At 35.9% G+C, this 21231-nt stretch overlaps 2 protein-coding genes across 10 annotated transcripts in view; one reads left to right on the forward strand and one right to left on the reverse strand.

Annotated features, from left to right (window-relative positions):
- The first annotated feature begins 61 nt into the window (after positions 1-61).
- Positions 62-20783, forward strand: ASB14 (ankyrin repeat and SOCS box containing 14). 4 transcript variants are annotated; one of them, XM_082344782.1, is made up of 11 exons: positions 62-1177; positions 1762-1903; positions 4747-4791; positions 5252-5385; positions 5483-5641; positions 7866-8111; positions 11362-11533; positions 12004-12547; positions 14238-14391; positions 15126-15326; positions 20613-20783. In XM_082344782.1, exons 2-10 carry the CDS (start codon positions 1782-1784, stop codon positions 15302-15304), a joined length of 1755 nt encoding a protein of 584 aa, XP_082200908.1. In that variant the 5' UTR covers positions 62-1177; positions 1762-1781; the 3' UTR covers positions 15305-15326; positions 20613-20783. The 4 variants fall into 4 exon arrangements, with proteins under 4 accessions (XP_082200908.1, XP_082200907.1, XP_082200910.1 ...); XM_082344781.1 differs by having other exon boundaries at positions 62-1163; XM_082344784.1 differs by lacking the exon at positions 4747-4791 and having other exon boundaries at positions 5254-5385.
- APPL1 (adaptor protein, phosphotyrosine interacting with PH domain and leucine zipper 1) overlaps positions 13412-21231 on the reverse strand; it is a 36128-nt gene continuing 28308 nt past the window's right edge. For 5 of the 6 annotated variants that reach the window (XM_082344754.1, XM_082344755.1, XM_082344757.1 and 2 more), the window contains one exon: positions 17023-20690. In XM_082344754.1, the coding sequence (XP_082200880.1) occupies positions 20544-20690 (147 nt within the window). In that variant the 3' untranslated portion in view covers positions 17023-20543. Of the gene's footprint in view, positions 14489-17022; positions 20691-21231 lie in introns of those variants that run through there. The other variant, XR_014232123.1, reaches the window with a different exon arrangement.

The following is a 21231-nucleotide window of genomic DNA, read 5'->3' on the forward strand; positions in this document are numbered from 1 at the left end:
TCAACTGGAGTACAGCCTTCCACGTGGACTCTCAAGATCACAGACATCTGTGGAAGAAAAACATGAAAAGAAATGTGGAAAATCTTTGAAACTTTTATTTAGTTCCTCTTTTTAGTCAGATATATATGTGAAAAACAGGTTTGGGAAGACTGGATAAAATTTAACTAATATCAGAAATTATCTGTTTCACAAGTGTTAAGTCATTTCATCAGCTTCAGTAATAATTTCCACTCACCTATGTGAAGTAATTATACACAAACATTTCAAATACATAAATAAATAAATTGTAAATAAGGAAAATGTTGAAACAATTTCAGAACGAAACCCCTTCCTTCATACTTTTAAAACGTTAGTTCCATTTCTCACAGTACCCCTGTGACAAGGAAAGGAAACGCAAAGCAGTGGATTGACATGCAAAGACAGTTAGATGACTGGAGGGAAATCCTACACACTTGAGGTGGTATCATGCTTCTTGGCATCTGCTTCATATTTAATTGGAAATGCCAAGTGGGCTCTTTGTTATTTTTAGTAGTTATTATTCTTATTATTTAGTATGCACTTATAGTATTAGTGTATATTAACAATTTTTAAACATTTCAACAAAACAAAATTATAGTCAAAATTTTATTATCTTGTTTTTATTATCCTATTTTATTATCTTTTATTCCTTCCTTAGGATTCCCTGGACATTTTAGGCTGCAGCTCTGTAATCCAAAGAAAATGTAGGTGCAGCATCCCAGTGAATCAGGACCATTGGGACAGTCACTTTTGATAATTCAGTCAGTGTAAAATGTTTGGCCTCTCTTAAGTAGAAAATTGATTCTGGTTTGTCGTGTCTATGTGCATGAACCCTAAGAGAATGAATTCACTTCACATGGCCAACCCCCTGCAAAAGCATTTTATTCCAGGAATAGAATGTTTAATCTTTTAAATTTAATGAATACAGCAGTGAAAAAAAGAGATCATGTTTTCAAACAGAGCTAAACCACATATAAAAAACAGGGAGAATGTGCCAGACTGTCTTATGATCAAGTATTTATAGTAAAGCTATTAATGGAATGGTCACTACACGGGAGTGGAGATCCTAAATATAAATGAAAATTCTGATGTGCTAATCCTTAACAGTGAAAACTTCAGTGCTGTCCTAAAGGATATAACAAAAGGTAAAAAATCTTTGGTATGTGATCAAACCTATTCTATGCTAAAACTGAAATGTTCTTTTAAAACTATTGAGATGTTGCCTAGTAAAATATATCGGGGTTTCTTTTCCCACTATTCCTGTTATATGTTATGAGAATACATTTATTCCTATAACATGTTTATTTTTAGTATTTACTAACTAAATAAAATATTATTTTCAGCATAATACTCCCTGCGTGTAGGAAAGATATTCTTTGGAGTGAGAGCTACAATTAATGAGAAAAACTCATAAGCCAAGTTTAAAATAGATTGATATGAACATTTTCATAGTTACAATGGCAGTGACCTAAGTTTTATATGAAAGGTTGTGTTTCCTGAATAAGCTTTAAGTAGATGGCTGCTCATGGAAAACTTCTAATTTATGTTGAATCTGTGGCAGTTCAGAAAACTGTTTGGGGTTTTCAAAAAATTTTTAAATGAATATTTTGTGTTCTAAATTTTGCACTTTTTCATTTATCAATCCTATTAATTTTTTAGTTTTCTGAGTTTCATTTATAATTTTAATCAGTTGATAATCTTTCACAACTGGAAAAATATTTTTAATTCTTTTTGACTTTAAAGTAAATCTGTCTGCATTTCACATGGATAATTACACCAGTGATGAAGACATAGAGGATGAGTTTGACACCCAGCTCATCATTCAACAGAGTTTACAGGATATTCACAAGCCGGAAACTACACAGCAGTCACCTGAAGATGAGAGGTAATGGTATCTCACTGGCAATGTAGTATAAGTATTCAACAGTTGAGCCTTGTCATAAGCACGATGCTAGTGTTGTGAAAAATACAGAAGAGAGGGTCAGAATCCAAGGAGCTGAATATCTATGAGACTTGATGTGTGACCAGACAGGAGAAATTTGGAAATAATTCAGAATTTAATCAGGCAGTAAAGAAAATAATAGCCAGGACATGGAAGCAACCTAAATGTCCATCAACAGAGGAGTGGATAAAGAAGATGTGGCACATATATACAATGGAATATTACTCATCCATAAAAAGGAATGAAATTGGGTCATTTGTAGAGACATGGATGGACCTAGAGACTGTCACACAGAGTGTAGTAAGTCAGAAAGAGAAAAACAAGTATCATATATTAATGCATGTATGTGGAATCTAGAAAAATGGTATCAATGACCTTATGTGCAAAGCAGAAATACAGACATAGACATAGAGAACAAATGTATCGATACCAAAGGCGAAAGGGGTGGGGAGGGAGGAATTGGGAGACTGGGATTGACACATTGATATTATTGATACTATGTATAAAATAGACAACTGATAGGAACATACTTTATAGCACAGGGAACTCTACCTAATGCACTGTGGTAACCTAAATGGGAGGGAAGTCCAAAAGGGAGGGGATATCTGTATGTATATGGCTGATTCATTTTGTAGTGCAGTGGAGGCTAACACAACATTGTAAAGCAACCATACTCCAATAAAAATTAATTTAAAAAAAGAAAGAAAATAGTTGGAGGAGGTTACTAGCAAATATGGGTGAGGAGAGGCAGATGAGAAATCAGAAAGAAGAAATACATGAGGATATGTAAGACTAGAGGACACTAATGCATCTTGTCTTGGGGGAGCTAAGGAAATGCATAAATCCAACCAGACACAGAAATCTTAGTAGGGTAAAGTCTTTAATCTACTCAAATCAAAAGGAGTAATTATGTAAACTTAAACCCAGAAGAGACTAACCCCTTCTGAAGGATGTGAACTCAGAGTTCTGGTATGACAACACTAGAAGAGGACCCCATGGATCCCTCAGTGGTGTAAGAGAATTGCCCTGGATATGGGCTGTCTGCCGCCAAGCACAGCTAGTCAAATGCTCTCTGGGTGATCAGCAACTTCAAGCCCCTGAGTAGTTACAGTTATTTTTCAGGGGTATTAAACCCATTTGCTTGGGATGGTGACCTCTATTTGCCTGATGGAGGTAAAATGGGATAAATGTGTTTTAACCCCAAGAGATTTTGTAATTAAATACAGAGATGTTGGAGTATATCAAACCTACAGTATTTTTTTTAAAGTAACATACTCATGGAGTGATCACTGTGTGCCACACTATTCTGAGCATTTCATAAATATGTATTAACTCATTTAAATTCTAATTCTCGTTACCTCTCTATGGGGTAGGTAATATTATTTTCCCCATTTAGAGATGAGGCGACTGAGGCATAGCATAGAGAAATTAAATGACTTACCCAAGGTCACAGAGCTAGTAAGTAAAGAGCCAGGCAGCCTGGCTTCAGAGTCTGCATTCTTTACCACACTATTCCTACACTTTTATGTTAAATTTAGAAATAATCTTTAAATAGTTAAAAGATTTGTAAAGAAATTGGATTTCATTGGGTTACCTGTTGTATTAACCTTGCGATTAAACCTTGTGATTAACTTTGAAGTCATGATTTTAGGTTGAAAGGCATAAGAGATTTTGATTAAGAGTACTGAAATGTTTCGAAGAAATTAAAATTGACTACAGTTATAAATTTCAGTCATTAGACTTGCAAGAATTGTATGATACTTAGCAAGGCTTGCTGATTTGATCAGGCACTTGAAGGAATTAGGAAAATAGAATATACTTGAGACAGGAGCAATAAAGCCCACCCTCACCAAAAGATGTCCAAGTCCTAATGCCCAGAACCTGTGGATATGTAACCTTACATGGCAATGGAGAATTAAGGCTGGAGATGGAATTAAGGTTGCTAATCAGTTGACTTTAAATAGGGAGATTGACTAAATTTTAAGTAGGACAGATTGTGTAAGGGAATTTATTTTTTTCAAGCTGGGTTCATTGAATAATCAAAGAAAAAGGGAAGGTGACAATCCTTATTTGCTAGATTTAAAAATAATATAAGATTTATAAGTTGAGCTTTAAAACTTTAAATATTTTAATAAAAATATTACTTTAAAAAACTGCTAATTGTGTTTTTTGAATACAGATTCTGATCATGAATATTTTTTAAAACTTACACCATGATTATTTACTATTTTTTTTAAATAATAATTTTTGCTGGAATCATTGACATTATAGAGTGGCCATTTAAATTTTACCATGTGACAATGTGACATTTCAGTCCTAGGCATGTTTGATTCAGTTCAGCAGACACTGATTGAAGGCTAACTGTGATCCAGGCTCTCACAGTTCTTGCCTTAAAGAAGCTGACGAGGGAAGACACATGGGAGGGGAGTTTCCCTGGAACACATTAAGGGCCATACTATGTTTTCTTTTTCTTTTTTTTTTCTAAATATATATACATATATCTTTTATTTATTTATTTTTTGAAACATCTTTATTGGAGTATAATTGCTTTACAATGGTGTGTTAGTTTCTGCTTTATAACAAAGTGAATCAGCTATACATATACATATATCCCCATATCTCCTCCCTCTTGCGTTTTGAAGTATTTCTATTATGCCTCAGTCATTGCCTCATATGAGTTCATTCCTGGTTAACTACTATTGCCTTTACCCTTTCCTTTTGTTTTATCAAATGCCTTACTTTTTTCCTCAGTTTTGGAATTACATTCATATGTTTTTTCTCTGCAGCTTTTTGATTGCAGACTGTAAGAGGATAGTTGAAACCATAGAGACAGTTAAGTACTCTTCCTATTCTATCCCCTTCAACTTGTGGTAAGATGTGATGGTGACAACTGGTAGCATTTCCCCTCTAAGTTCAGGAAGCCTAGAAGCAGGATCTCCCAAGTGCCGAACACTATGGGGTCAACAGCTAATTGTCAAGAGTCTGATGGGGCCTTTCCTGGGAGAAACTACTTCAGCAAAACTTAGCAAACAGCTCCTGGGCTCCTCGGTGGACAGAGCAGTTTTCTGTATGTGACAAGATGACGGGTATTCACAGGTCCAGGTGGTATGGAATGCTAGATGAAAGGCCTTACTGCTTGTTTGTCCTATGCCATTTAAATTTGTCTTTCATTAAAGGTAGTGCTAGGATACTGTTGTCTCATGCACTAACTTTGATGATGGAATTCAGAAGCAGTATGGGCTGCCTTGTATATGTGCCAAATGTGAATATGTTCTCATCTGACTTGTTAATAGGTAAGGAAGATGTATTGTCAGGGTTGACCAAGTACCATTCTGCTTTTGATGAAGTAGATGAGATAGGCTGGCTTCCTCTACATAAGGCTGCAGTGCAATTAAATAAGAACATTTTGGAAATAACCCTGAAAGGTAAACTCCCTTTATAACTCTTATTGATGCTTCTGAGAAATAAATTTAAAATTTATTTCTGTATCTTAATCTGTGTGGTCTAATGGATTTATTTCAGCTTCAAAACCCAGTGTGTGGGAGCAAACCACCCACAATGGTGAAACACCACTTTTTTTGGCTGTCAGCAATTGCCTCTTAGAAAATGTCTGTTTTCTTCTTCTCAATGGCTGCAATCCAAATGCCAAGAATGTCGAAGGCAATTCTCCTCTTCTTACAGGTAAATTAACACGTTAGCTCTGGAGAACAGTCTGTGGCTCTGAGTGTCCTCCAGGCCCACAGGTTTCAAAGGCAGTTTCTTGTGCATAGTTGCAGCACTGTCACTCTGATGCCAAATAACCACACATGGGTACCTGACCCTCAAGAAGCTTTATATAGGCTGGCCTGTGAGGTGGCCTGAGGCAAAGTCTCTGCCCAAATATGAGCTGATCATTTTACATGGTGCCTCAGTTGAACAAGTTAATTCTGTTATAAGAAATACAGGAGAGGAGCAGAGTAGGAAGAAGCAGCCAATGGTTGGGTAAAGATGCAGATTAAATATGAATGACTAATTTTGCCGCCTCCTGAGTCTTCAGGAGGATTACAGTTCATCAAGTGTTTTAAAGGGTTAAGATACAAAGAATGGGAAGAATGGGAGAGGAGACAACAACAACATGATTTTTAAAAATCAGAAGAGCAGATGGATGAGCAGTAAGTGTCAAGAAAGCCAAATCTTAAATTGGAGTGGGGAAAGCCAAAAACCAGCACAGTTATAACAAAAGGCCTGGAAATTGTTGGCTATAGTTACCTCATGGAGCAGGGATGAAGGATGGGCAGCTAAAATAGAAAAATTGGTTGAAAACTATTAAGAAACAAGTAGTCAGGTATCTAGATCACTTCTCTCAATCCACCCTGCTGGGTCAGACTCTTCCCCCACCCAGCAGAATTTTGGAAGTTTTTTCTCTGAATAGTGTGAGCAAAGGCTCTCTGGACTGGGGGTTATTTGGCAAGGGCAAGAGTACTGGATTGAAAACACTGGAGGAATTAAGCACATAGGCTGAGATCTCCCAGTTCTTCACCAAATTCTAGAAAGCCAGCAGCTAGAACTTCACCCTCCAAGAGGAGGCTTCTTTGGAGAATCTGATCAGCTCAAAGAGAAAGAACTAAAAATACTAAAACTGGAGGTTCCCCAACAAATAGCCCAGGCATATTAACCTACAGTTAAGACCACAGTCAATGTTTAGAATTTCCAGGCAGATTTTTAGTCCCCAACTCTTAATCATGAGCAGACATCCAAGGACTATCTGAGAAAAGTCTTCAACAAACAAAGATAAACAACTTGGAGGAAACAGATTATTCAGGGGAAAATAAAATGTAGGGGGAAATTATAATTAATTTCCTCAGAGAAATCAATGAAAATTAATGAAATAGCAGGACACTACTAAAAAAAAAATGGAGAACAAAACAAAAAACACTCTTGAAAATTAAAAATATGATGACAGAAATTAAAAAAAACTCAAATGCGAAGAGATAAAAGTTAGGAAAACTTCCAGAAGAAGAAGATAAGAAATGAAAAATTGGAAAGAAGAATAACTAAGAGAACTAGGATGATAACTGAAGAGGGGCAACATGTGAGTAATAGGAATGGTAGAAAGAGAACAGACAAAATAGAGGCAATATACCGTCAATGAGACAAGTCAAGAAAATTATTTCCTAAAACAAAGGACATGTTTCATCTTTCCAGAATGAAAGAGCACACAAAGTGCCAGCTCAATGAATTAAAAAAGACCCAACACTCTTGGCGCTCTATATTTCTAGTCTTAGTGCAATTATAGCCCTTTATATGGCACATTATAAGTGGTTGTGAGCAGAATTCATACTGATTCAGTGTCTAACACCTAGCAAGATTCCCCAAACACAGTTGGTGCCAACAATTAGCAAATGGATAGGGAGATGGATAAATTAAGGTGCTCTAGAATCTTGAAGGACTAAAGATTATCATCCAATGCAAATTAACAGCATAAATGCAGAAATGCCAATTAGAGAATATTGGTTAACAAAATGTGAGGTTAAAAATAATTTCCTAATTATTGCTGTTTTTGTTTTTCTTCATGTAAAGCAGCTACAAACATTTCTAGGACTGTACTAGGTACTTAAGTTCCCATTTTCTTGAGAACATAAAGATGATAAATGAAAACTTTGTTTTTCAGCCACATAAGCAGCCAACAGACAATGAATAATTGGTCATGGTTTACAGAAAAGCAAATAGCCTATTGATGTAAAACACTATTAATATTATTTGATATATGCCTCATTTTACAATCCGTTTCCTAAACACCAAATGCTGGTATTTGGGGGATAGGTAGGAAGAACTCCTTAAGAAGCCTGAGGGAAACTAGCTGATCTGATACTCTGGCCTTAATTTCCGGTTGAACATAATGCCTCTCTCACTTCTAATCTCCCAGCTGTTCTACAGGACTCCTACAATATGGCCGCCTTGCTGATCAGCCATGGAGCAGATGTCAATCTGCGGTGTGCCAACGAGAGGACAGCTCTCCACGAAGCAGCCAGGCTGGGCAGACGGGACATAGTGAAGCTCCTGCTGGTTTCTGGGGCACACCCTGACCCAAAGAGCTCCTATGGATTCACTCCTCTTGCTCTTGCTGCCCAAAGTGGACACACTAAAATCATGGAACTATTACTGCAGAAAGGCAAGATTTTCCTATACAGTCAGCACAGTACTAAAGGATAACATGACCTAAGCATTCTCCTCTTTATGGAGAGCTTCAGTGTAATAGAAGTTAACATTTTATTTAAGCCTAATTTAATATTTTATTGAAGTGTGTGTTAATATTAGCTACTGAAAGAGCCTAAAATAGGGATTGAATATTTCTTATTTGCTGTGAAGCAGTTTCCCTAAAATTACTAGGATGCAGGTTACTCTTTTACTTAATGTACCCTGACCATGTTAAGAGGATGGTTGTTTTTTGTTTAATTTTTTGTGTGTTGTTGTTCTTTTCTAGATTGATAGAATGAAAGACTCCACAACATCCCCTTCACGTTGTCTCTGCTTAAGCTATGAGGCAGTCCAACCTGTTACCAAATGAATTAAGTTGTTAGGAAATTCTTCCTGATTTCTTCTCTTTGGGTCCCAGTTCTCCCCTCTAGTAATAAACAAAACTCTGAGAGAAGGGGAAGGCAATTTATAGGTATTGAATACTTTCTAAGCACCAGGTATTAAGCTACTAATTTTACCTCAAATAATCTTCTACAAACCCTGTGAGGTAGGCATTATCCTCATTTTACCCTTGAGGAAAGTGAGGGTCAGGGATGGTACCAGTTGTAGAACTTCCCTTCAAACACGCCCTCCCCTGCCACCCATGCTATAGCTGTGGCCATCTTAGATCCTGGTTTAACTGGCAGAGATCCTGGCTCAGAGAACTGTCTTTGAGGAGACCCTCATTGATGACATTGTTAGAAGAAGCAGTGTAATATCTAAAGCTTTTTTTCGAAGAAGCAAATCTTTACCAAGATTTAACAAAGTCCCAATATTAGAATTATCTTCTTTATTCTCCTCCCCATTTGTATCCAGAAGTCTTATTTCTTTCTCTAACAATAGACGGTCCTGGTGTCCAATTTTCTAGACTGCAGGGACTCCTACATTTAAGAACAACTTTCTGCTTTTTAGACTTACCTAAATCTTTCCTATCATATAGGGGAGGCTAGTTCCCAATCAATGGCCATAAGACATTTTAAGTAAGATGTTTTAAATGAGTGATACCAGAGATGTCTAAAGTCATTAGCTGGAATAACAAAGTAAACACTGGATCTTTCATCTACACAAAAAGAGCAACCTTTTGTGTAGATCACTGATTAAAATATAAAGAAGCAGGAGAGGCGACAGATTTTAAATCCTTAACCTTTCAAAGAAACCAGTATCGGTTGACCTCAGTGAGGTCAGTGAGGGAGCATTTCCCTTAGGTAAGCCCCTTATACAGTCATTTGCACATAGCTACTAAATAGAAGAGCCAAGCTTTGAACCCACATCTGTCTCATTCCAAATCACATTACTACCCTGCATTGCTAGAGTGGCAACATGGCATCATAGAAATAGGACCTGGGTCTGGCCCACCTGTACATGAATCCCGACTACCTTGCTTACTAGTTGTGCATCTCTGGTGAAGTAATTTAATCTCAATGAAACTCAGTTTCTTCATCTTTAAAATGAAGATATTAGCATCTACTTCCTAGGGTTGTTGTGAAGTTTAGAAATTATTACATACATAAAGAAACCAGCACATAGTGAGTACTCATTACATGGGGGCTTATTAGACATTTCTTAATGCATTCTAGGAATGGGGTTCTGGGGGAGCCACTATATTCTTTTTTTTTAATTTTCAAAATATTTTAATCTATTTACAAATTTTTCAATTAGACAAAAATATGCAGGAAGGGGTTATTTAATTGAGCGATGATAATCAGGACATATATATTATGTGTATTAGCAAAAAATGTGAATAAGTTCTTCAGTAAAAGAAAAAACCTGCTGCATATAATAGATTTCTCATAGTTCTATGCAGAACTTTCACTAAGAGAACACCCACCTAAAATGGATTATTCCTCATCAAATACTACAGTGAGAATTCTTCTGTAGGAAGCATTTTATGGATTCCTTCCAGAACATAGAGAAGATAATCTGTCTTCTAGGAATTCATTTTCAAGATGGATTACTCAATGAATGGCATCATTTGGGTACCCCATTCTGCACTTGTAAGGAGGGGACATAATTTTCCAAAGACTGAAGTCGCTTTCATCTCTCCTCCCACTGTACAACTCCACTTAAGTCTGGAGTTTTGCATCTAAAACTATATGAGCTTTTAAGACTGAGATCTGATTCATCATAATCTTTTCCATGAAGAAAGATCTTTCAATTTCCTCCAAGTTAAAACAGCAATAGAGTGCCATTCCATGAAAAGCACAAGGACACCATATAAATTAGGAATAATATATTGAAATAGAATTTGTATGTGGATGATATTGCCAAAATAAAGAGCAGAGAAGAACAAATGACTGTGATGAGCCAACATACACCATAAATGGGCTTTGGCTCACTGCTTACACATGCAAGACAGTCAATAAATATTAGAGTCCTTATATTCTGAAGATTATGGAGTCCACACTAAATTAAAGTCACTATATCTTTTTTTATATGAGTTGTGAAGGTGCCCAGAGTGTCCTCCTTTTCTTTTGTCCATTCGAATGCTACTCTTTCTTCAAAGCCTTTACTGAGAGGCCTTCCACAACTGACCCCAAATTCCTTCCTCCTTCCTTCACCTCCCAGCCCTGCTCACAACCCCAGAGATCTTCAAGAAGACAGCCTGTATCTGTACTCTTTATTATCCACACCACTCACACAGCACTTAGCTTACAGGGTACTACAATATACCCTTTTAACTATCAGCAGTCCCTATCTTCAACTAAAAACAGCTAGTGTCTCTTAGTATGAACAGTCTCCTAGGAAAAAGTTAAAACAGAACAAATACCCTTTTCCACCATAAGATCTTCATTAGATGTCATGGTGACATAGTTCAACAGGATTGTTAGTACCATCTTATAGTGTGTTATGAGGTAAGCGAGCTTTTGTATGCTGGTCTGGAAATAAAACCATCTTCTATAAAATTACTTCTCCTGGGATTTTTAAGTTAGAAACAAATAACTTATAAAATTACTCTGAAAGCCAACCTACTTATACCTTAGAGACTGCTTACACCATTTTCTCTCCCCAACTAGTTTGTAAACTGTCTGAGACAGGAGGTACATTCTTTATGTCTTTGACTCTTAGTGTTTTGCTAAAGTAGCTGCTCAATAATTGCTTTTTGGTAGTGGTGGTACACTTTTAAGAATACTTAAGCAATACGGTGGAAAAGACTCTTTGCATAACATCACTCTTTCTCCTCCTAGGAGCTAATGCTCTTGGTCAGGCCTCTGATTCTTCTTCCATCTTACTTGAAGCAGCTAGTGGAGGAAATCCAGACTCTGTGACTCTCTTGCTAGAGTATGGAGCTGATGCCAACATCCCTAAGAATTCAGGCTACCTGCCCATTCATGTGGCAGCTGACAGAGGCCACTTGTTGTAAGTTCAACTACATTATTGCAAATAATAGAAATAGTAATAGCTATGGGGTTTTGGAGGGGGGAGGCAGCTTCTGGGAATTTTATATTCTTCATCTCTGATCCTACAACTCCAACACCCCTTTTAAAGGTGAGAAACTCTTGACCAGCTAGAAAGTGGTAAATTCAGACATCCTCTGTAGACCCTGAAGAGACATAAAACTACTTTATTTTCAGGTCGTTTGGCAATATGGGGAGCCTCAGGTTTCGCTGACTGGGGTAATTCTGAGTTTTATATCTACACCTTAGTTTCATTTAACTTTACATGGTATCTGAGTTTTTGGATGCAGGACTATGCTTTTTTTTGGTTGGGGTGTCTAAATACCAACTGATATTAATACCATCCAGTGCTAGTATAAAGCAATCATAAACAGGTCAATGCAGCATCTTAACAAAAACTATTTTTTAATGCACTTTGAAATTCTTTCTCAGAGCTCTGAAGATTTTGGTTCCAGTTACGGATTTTGCTGCCATTAAGCGGAGTGGCATCAGTCCAGTTCACTGTGCAGCAGCAGGAGCACACCCCAAATGCCTGGAACTTCTCATCCAGGCTGGATTTGATGTGAATTTCATGCTAGATCAGAGAATTCGCAAACACTATGATGACCACAGGAAGTCAGCTTTGTATTTTGCTGTATCAAATGGTGACCTCTCTTCAGTTAAGCTGCTTCTGAGTGCTGGAGCTCTGCCTAATCAAGACCCAGTTAACTGCCTCCAGATAGCCCTAAGGATGGGCAACTATGAGCTGATAAGCCTGCTGCTACGGCATGGGGCCAACGTTAATTACTTCTGCAAAGTCAACCCTTTACATTTCCCATCAGCACTTCAATACACGCTGAAAGATGAAGTCATGCTCAGGATGCTGTTGAATTATGGGTATGACACAGAGCGATGCTTTGATTGTCCTCATGGAGACAAAGTTCATCCTTTCTATACTTTTGAAGGCTGGACATCTACAGTTATCAAAGATACTATGGTAAGTGCACAGTATCGGCTGTGTCACCCTATGTAGTCATTATCCGTGGCCCTGAACTACAGCAAAAGATAAAACTCCATCCCCTCCAGAAGCTCATGGAGGGAAAGATTTTAATATGATAAATACATGATAAAATAAACATGATAGTAGAAAGATGTAAAAGGTATAAAAACAGTTCAGAGGAAAAAGTGATTTAACTTTAGTTAGGGAGTTTCACAAATGAAGCAACATCTGAACAAGGCTCTGAAGAATAAATGCAGCCTTATATACCAGTTATGCTTTTTCTTTGAAGTGAGTTATCTAGCTAAAATGTTTCTGGGTTCCTGATACTTGTACCCCTAGGTTTTTGGCTCTAACATTTGATTAATGGTTTTTTTGGTCACATTTTGATGAAAAAAGGATCACAATAAATATAGTTGACCACTCTCTTCTTCTTGAGACATTTTTGTCTTAGCTGTCATGACACCACAGTCTCCTATTTTCCCCCTACTTAATTGGTCACTTCTATTTTCCCCAACTTGAGGTCTTCCCCTGATTTTTCAAATAGCTGCCACCCTTCAGGTCTCATTTCAAGTGTTACCTCCTCAAAGAGGCCCTTCCTTATGCATCTTACCTAAGGCAGTTCTGTTCCCTAATCATTCTCTTTAATGCTTTTCATTTCTTTTATAGTACTTATCGGTTTCTGAAATTCTTAATATTTTACTGATTATGTATCTCCCCCACAAATACATGAATGTAAGCTCTTGTTCACCACTTTCCTCAGCTTACAGATCTGTGCTTAGCACACAATAGATGCACCATAGATACTTGAATTCATATTATTAAAATCTGAAAATATAAATAAAATGGAGAAAGAACTTTGAGTCAATTCTGAAAAGGAAAATATTTTAATATTGTATATTACTTTTACATTATGATTAATGTAGGACTTGGTATTTAAGCAATATGTCATCTTGTATTATTTCCTGACTTTTCATATAGTATTATTTGCCTTCTTACATGGGCATCTTGTGTAAGGACATGTAAATTACCTAAAGGCAGAAACTATCATACGTTTCAAGTATCAGAGTGGGAATAGGTTATGAATGATAGAAAACCCCAAATAAGAGAGGCTCTAATAAGATGGCTTACTCCCCTCTCCTATAAATAAAGGTGAGAGTAAATAGCCTTCTAATTGGACAGTTCCATGATTCACAGGAGAAACTCACATCCACATTCCAACCAGCAGGAAGGCAGGCAGGAGGAAGCAGCACACACCTTGCTCTTCTTTTAACAGCATTCTGGAAGTTGCTCACACTTCCATTGACATCTCATTGGCTAGAACTTAGTCAGATGGCCACATCTAGATGCAAGTGAAGCTGGAAAGGTAATCTTTATTCCAGACAGCCATGAGGGCAACCAAAGGGGATAAAAGATATTATGTATGGGCAACCAAAGGGGATAAAAGATATTATGTAACAGTCTGTTTTAAACCCTCATTGTATCTTATAAAGTTTGTAAGACTTAGTAGTAAATATTTTTCCAGATGTTAAGAGCTAAGAAATATTTTCTTGTTCAACACCTTAGTTTATAAATGAGGAACTTCAAACCTTGGTTCTTGACTCTGAGTTTAGTGTCCTTTTGATTACTGTGTTAAACCACAGATACTTAGTTTTCCATTTACTTTCATAGTTCTGATTTTCTTCCTCAGTTCTGTGAAGTAATAACTTTGTCATGGCTGCAACATCTCTCTGGAAGGGTTGTTCGAGTGATACTTGATTATGTTGATCAAGTTAGGATCTGTTCAAAGTTGAAAGCTGTGCTCCAAAAACAGAGGCTCTGGTCAGAAATCCATTTTATCTTGAGTGAGTATCTTTCTTTCTTGACGATTCTTACCAAAAAATACTAACTGAACTCTTATTTCTTTTGTAGAACATTGTTCTCTTCAGTTAAAAGCTTGACCTAAAAGAAACCAAGAAAAACACTATTCCTATCTAAAAAATGTTACCGTTTATAACTACACTTAATTTGTACTTACTACCATTTCCCAATAGATAAAATCTGTTAGGTAATTATTTATTATATAGGTAGATAATACTTTTCTTCTGATCCTATGGAACACCATAGACGCAGGAATTAAAAACTATGAAATGGCACTAAAAACAGGGATGAGAAAATGCTAAGATCTAAGGCTACAGAGGATATTAAATGACCCTTCAAATCAAATTTTCACAGCAGCACATAAGTCAAATTAAGAAGAATTTCTTTCATATAATTTCCCCACAGGTAGTGATCTTTAGTTTTTAGCCTGACCCCAAGGGGCAGGACAAGGGGTTAATACACACAGATGTAGGAGCTTTAGGTCTCACAGGCCAGACCCACAACTGATGCCAGTCTTTGGACTCTAACGTGACATGGCTCTGAAACCACAGCTACGAGATCTGCAATGAGAAGTGGAAAGCTATTTCCCAATTAACTTTTCCATTTAGTCACAGCAAATGAAAATCTTGGTGGATTAAGTATAAAATACATTTGCTAAAGATCACTAAAAAATGAAGCAATTCTTTCTTTTGGATAATGTGCCTGTTTTTCATTTTAGCAAACCCTCGCTCCCTGAAACATTTGTGCCGCCTCAAGATCCGGAAGTGTATGGGACGTTTACATTTGCGCTGCCCCATCTTCATGTCATTTCTTCCGTTACCCAATCGTCTAAAGGCATATGTCCTTTACAAAGAATATGACCTTTATGAACAAGGAATTTTCACGGGAACCTGGTAATCAAACTATTCCGGATGAAAAGGTATGTATTCCGCAGATGTCTTTCTTAAAATTTGACTTGTTACACTGATTCATATTTCTCACTTTACCTAGCAACTAAAATCTCAATGCAGTCTACATTCTTTAAAAAGTCATTCTGAACATAGCCTCTCAACAGATGGCTGGCATTCTGCAAGGCAGTTTTGTAAAAATAAAACCCAAACAGTAAAAATTTCAATTAACTAAGATACATCAGTTCTAATGCTGTATTCATCTTACATTAAATGTATAAATCCACATTTCTACTGCTCAAAATAATAAATGCTACCTCTGATAATTCAAGATAATTCTTAACATTAATCCTTCTTATAGAGAAGTACATATATAAAATGTCTTAGTGACTGCAGTGAATAAAGTATTGACCCCAGTACATGACCCTAAAATTAGCTGTTCTTGTACAAAAGTCCCAAGGCCAGCTTAGTGTCTGTTTACTTGCAGAGTCCATTACTGAGGTAATTCAGTTAATTGAAAAAGAACCCTCAATTGCGATTTCATCATTAATGGGATACATGCGTTCCTTCTTTCTACAAAACCCTGGCTAAGTGTTGCCATTTATTGGTTAATGTGATCACTAAAAGTGTTTTCAAATGGATGACGGCTTATGATTTCTGTACTGAACCTAGTCCACTACCAGACACAGAGGAGGGGCTCACTGATAGAAGCAGTTATAGGTGTTTGTTAGTTTAAAATTTTATTTCTATATATTCTGTGCTGCATTTAAGTACAGGTTTCTGTATGTGGAAGCGAGGAAAGAAACTAAGAAGACATTCATTCAGCCATACCTGTGGTACCATTATATGGCACATCAACAGAGAGAACAGAGAGGCAGGATGATGACCACAGGCCCAGTCAGTTATAGCTTGATGTTTATATGTTTAATCTTAGCATACTTTTTTTTTAGCATAATATAGTCCTTCTCAAGGAAACTGAAGTTATATGATTTCTTTCTGATGTAGGAATGCATGGCTATACAGACTATTTCAGTAAGCACAGACTTAAAATTACTAATAATACAGTTTTCACATAAAAAATTTGCAAAATTAGCTGGCATGAATAGTTTTTATTTTTTTTAAATCAAATTGTGGTGTCTGTTTATAAATGAGTGCTAGATTATATGTATGTTGATACACAAATATATTTAGGATATACATGCACCTAGATAAATTACATAATTCTGAAGTTAATTTCATCCACTCCCTGGACCTTCTACAAGTGTATACATTTTATAAAATTCAAAACAAACTGCCAGTAGAAGAACAGAACTTGGTAAGTGCTACAGGAAACCATAACGAGCACAGGGGATGAATATGCATTAGTATTAAAACTACAGGCCCAAGCCACTTAAGCTGGTGTACACAATAACCTGGCCCTTTAAATTACAGGAATTTCTTTGAATAGGACCCAACATAGCAAGTATACATTGTAACATGTCTAGGGTAATTACTGAAAATTCTCTTAATTTTTCTAAAGGAAAAAAGTCACTAGATATGAATTAATATTATTTCCCCATAAGTGACATTTTTTTCCCATTTTAGCTGTTATGGAATTGCAATAGGGTTAGATGTGTAATAGCAGTGCCATAACAGATTAAGAAAAAGTCCAATTGTTTTATAAGCATCATTTGAAATTACTTGGAGAAGTAAAATTCAGAGTACATATCAAATACTTCATACAAAAAAGACTATAAAAAAAATTATGGACTTTATTATACATTAAAAATCTCCTAACAGCATATTTCCTGAAGCCTTGTCAGGAATACTTATTTTGACAAAATGAAAAAATAAGTTCTTCACTCCACATGCATACCACCATTACATAAAGTCGAGTTTTTCAAATTTAATTCTAAAGGGAAATGAAGCATAAATTTTAATTGTATATGCATGATTAATAGTATCAGTGAAATAAGAATGAACCAATTCACTTACATTACAAAATCACCAAATATACAAAGTGGTTTTGCACATTAGTTATAACTTAATCCCCAGTTCTCATATTACCCTAAGTAAATTACACGAGTACAGCCACAAGAGATTAGTTAAAAAGTATAATATAGTTCCAGTTTCAAATTTTTATGTATTATTAATTAATATGGAAGAAAAAAATCTCATGAAAGAAAAGTAAGCCGAACTTGATAAAAATAAAGTCAAAGGCTTGCTTGCTACAATCAGTGTGTTTGAATATTTAAAGTACAGTTTGAATGCTAGGAGGCTGTTATCAAAACCAATGTTAATATTTTCATTTTATTAATTTGGGTGGCAGAGGTTTTACAAAACACAGGCTCTTAGGGTCTGTCAGCAGGTATAAGAAGATTCAAATCTTAAATACTTGCAGTTCCTATATATAACTCAAAATTAACTCAGATGCCTTTACCACATATGATTATATGTTATGTAGAATGGTATGCACACCCTACTATCCTTTCCTCAAGCATAAAAGTAACATAAATTTACCACCCCTAGAATGTGGAATCTGAGAATTCTTTTGAAATTAAACACAAAGTAATCATTGTAGACATGGCAAAAACTAGACTGGGGACTGTGTTCTAGGCAACAGTTTTAGTCCCTTGTTAGCAAGTTTTCCCAATTTTACAAGGGGGAAGGAATAATCAGTTTCCTATCTATTGACTTCACTACCATAGTTACAAAAGTACTGTTGACATAGGTAGCAAGAGTGCCTAGCAGAATTAGGTAGACTTAATTTCTTTCCTTTTAAAGAATCAGTTTTGTTAATTTCTAAAACCATTAAGTGCAAGTTCAAGTCTGAGAAAGATATCCCAAAATCGAATTCAATCACCACCAAAGCATCCAAAAGCTTGAAGGGATTTCAAAGGGTAACAAAGATCAGCTTTAACATTACACAGAAATCCATGGGGAGCCTTCTTTAAACAAAACACAGAATTTATTAAAGTTGATCCTTAAATATCTGCAGTAATGGAATCGTTCATATGGTTCTACAGTAATGGAACAGAAGCTGAATCATCTAAAATTGTTAAACCCACGCATGACTTCTATTTGGCACTGGAAAGCACTTTGGTCTGACCTATGGACATGGGTGTGTATTGTGGAAATTCCTATCAAAACATGACTTAAAAGGAACCACAAGTCTGTCCAGCATCCCTAAGTCTGCCAGTACCCTTAACTTTAGCCTACACTTTGACCCAGAGTGCTCACCAAGGGCAGTAGTACGCTACCATGTAAAGCACCAGTCTAGTAAAACTGCCTCCTAATGCTGACCACCTTCCCTGCATGGTGGCTGACAAGTTACATCTGAACTAAGTGAGGTGACAACTTTATAGTAAAACAAAAGACTTACTGAAACAAAGAGCTTACTAATTCTCAAAAAGTTCTTAAAAGCAGGACCTGCCGTGACTAAGCAAATGCTGACCACAGAAGAAATTTCAATTTCTACAAAAGGAATGACACACAAACTACTGTGAAAGCATTCCCTTTAGCAAGGACAAAATAAACTCTTTTCAAAAAGTATTCCATAAATTTCTACTTTTTTACTATCTGTTTTGGTAACATAAGGCTTCAAAATAATGATTAAGTAATCATTATTCCCATTTGGCACATGGCTAAAAAAAATCATGATCCTATATATAATTATCTATCCCATTCCTACAGAAAACAATGTATATACAGTGTGAAACACCCACACTATATTGTGAGAACTGTATGCCATTTCTAAATCAGAACTAAAAAGAAAAAACTATATGTTAAATAACAAAAGGCTTTTCCCTTGTAAAATTAGTCTTAGTGGCTAATCTCCTGAAAATTTGAAATGCATGACTGTGTAAAATATTTTATTCAATAATATTTAACTTGGCCATATATACTTTTACATGTGAAACACAGGAACATAATTTCTATCAGCAGTGTTAAAAATCCAAGTTAAAAAAAAAATCAAGTTTTGACATAGAATTAGGCAGTAGAGAAATGTCATTTTAACCTTGGCACCAGGTTAAAATCCTTCCTGGGCTGACTCTCCCATAACAAGCACTCAATTGCTTTTCAGTCTTTCATGGAATTAGACCTTTCACTCTACTTATTTAAAGAGGACAAGTATTTACAATAATTAGTGCAAATTATTCTATTCTCATATATTATTTGCCTTCACAGATATAAAGTGATGATCAGTATTTTATAAAAACATGGAATTATGAAAATACTGTGGGCTATCAGTCTGAAATTTAAAAGATTACATTTTTAAACTAAATTCTGAGAATTTTTAAGCAGGAAACAATTGCTATAGAACTTCTTTCTAAATGTCACTTGATTTTCAATAAAAATTATTTCACACAATGCAGAAAATACAATGTATCCTGTAACAATATCTTTACATGTTAAATCCTAATCTAAAATGTATTTGAACAACAAAAAAATCCCTTTTAATAAATTCCAAAATCTTATTTTAACCATTACTGCTCTGCAGCAATAATTCAAGTCCCAACCTGAGAACTAAGAATGTGATAATAAAATGCCAAGGGCTGTAGCAATCTTGAACTGAAGACACTTAAGCTTCTTTCCCATAAGCTTCTTTCCCACTGGCATCAGGTGTAGTACATCAGAGAAAGGCGAGCAATCCAAGAAAATGCCCTGAAATCAACAGTACCACCTGCCACAACTTGAAACCTTAAGTCTAAAATCTCTATTCTAATTATTTTGTAAAAGTTCTATTGCACATTTAACATTGTTAAAATATTTGCAAACTTGTAGAATTATCTGTATAAGGATTTTAAACCTATTCAGTCAAAAGCTTCCTCACTGCCAGCAATTGTTCCTAATGAAAGAGAGGGAGCATATCCATGAATATCTGAAGCTGAAGAATAAATGATTTCTTATGGTCAGAGCCAATTACAATGCAAGGTAATAAGTTCACAATTTGAAGGAAGAACAGGCTTGAGCAACTGTAATTCCTCAGCAATCTACTTCAGGGATATGAACAGGTTTCTTTTAGACATGTGGAATTTGAAGTTACTGCATAGTATATTATTTCTAAGGGAAAAAAAAAAATCAATGCAAACCTAAGTTATCAAGGTCAGTTGTAGTTTAAAAAATGAAGTTAAAATAAACAAGCAAATATAAATTTTAGTCTCCTTGATAGTTCAGCATTGTTGTTACCTTGTGCCATTTCACCACAGAAACTGTCAACAAATTCAAAGGGGTGGGGGGTGAATATCAACCAAAAAGTAAGGATAAGTTTATGCTTCTGACTCTCTCTTCTTTCCTTCTTCTCCCAAATCACTCTCTTCTGACTGGCTACTGCTAAGGACAACAAACTGCCCCTCACTACTGGCTTGGTTTGGTCTACTGGAAGCAGCTATCAACCGACTTTGTTCTTCTAAGTCCTAGTGGAAAAGACAGAAAAGAAACTTAAAGTTAATTGTTTGCAATCAAATAGGAAACTAAGCAGTTAAATACATACTTGAGAGCCACTTCAACTCTTCTGTCATAAATATGTGTGCATAATTCTGGCAACTTACTGAAAAGAAAGACTACACACAACCAATGCAACACCAAAGTAAATTTTGACACTTTTCTAGAAAGCCTATAAAAGCCAACATGTCACTCTTCTCCATTTTTATGGCCAACAACTTACATTCAAGCCATCATTATCTCTCATTATAAACTACAGAAAAGGCTCATAATGAATCACTCCACATCCCCTCCCTTCCCTCTCTCTAATATATATGTATGTGTGTGTGTATACACATATACACAACTACCATTGATGAAAGCCATATATATATCTCTTCTCAAAAGACCTACTTTAACAGAGACAACCTTCCAACCTCTTCTGGAATATGTAGTATGTTTGCTAAACAGCAAGTCACACTACATGTCAATATAACTATAATGTAAACATTGTATCAGAAGACAGATGTCAGG

Source organism: Balaenoptera borealis (assembly GCF_965194805.1).
Source record: "Balaenoptera borealis genome assembly, chromosome: 12".
In the NCBI taxonomy this organism is placed as follows: domain Eukaryota; kingdom Metazoa; phylum Chordata; class Mammalia; order Artiodactyla; family Balaenopteridae; genus Balaenoptera; species Balaenoptera borealis.

Excerpts from the sequence above, each read along its gene's own strand:
- ASB14 (XM_082344782.1), top strand. The coding sequence starts at position 1,782 with ATGGATAATTACACCAGTGATGAAGACATAGAGGATGAGTTTGACACC. Across the intron at positions 4,792-5,251 it reads ATAGTTGAAACCATAGAGAC|AGGTAAGGAAGATGTATTGT; the intron begins AGTTAAGTACTC and ends TGACTTGTTAAT. Across the intron at positions 11,534-12,003 it reads GCTGACAGAGGCCACTTGTT|AGCTCTGAAGATTTTGGTTC; the intron begins GTAAGTTCAACT and ends ATTCTTTCTCAG.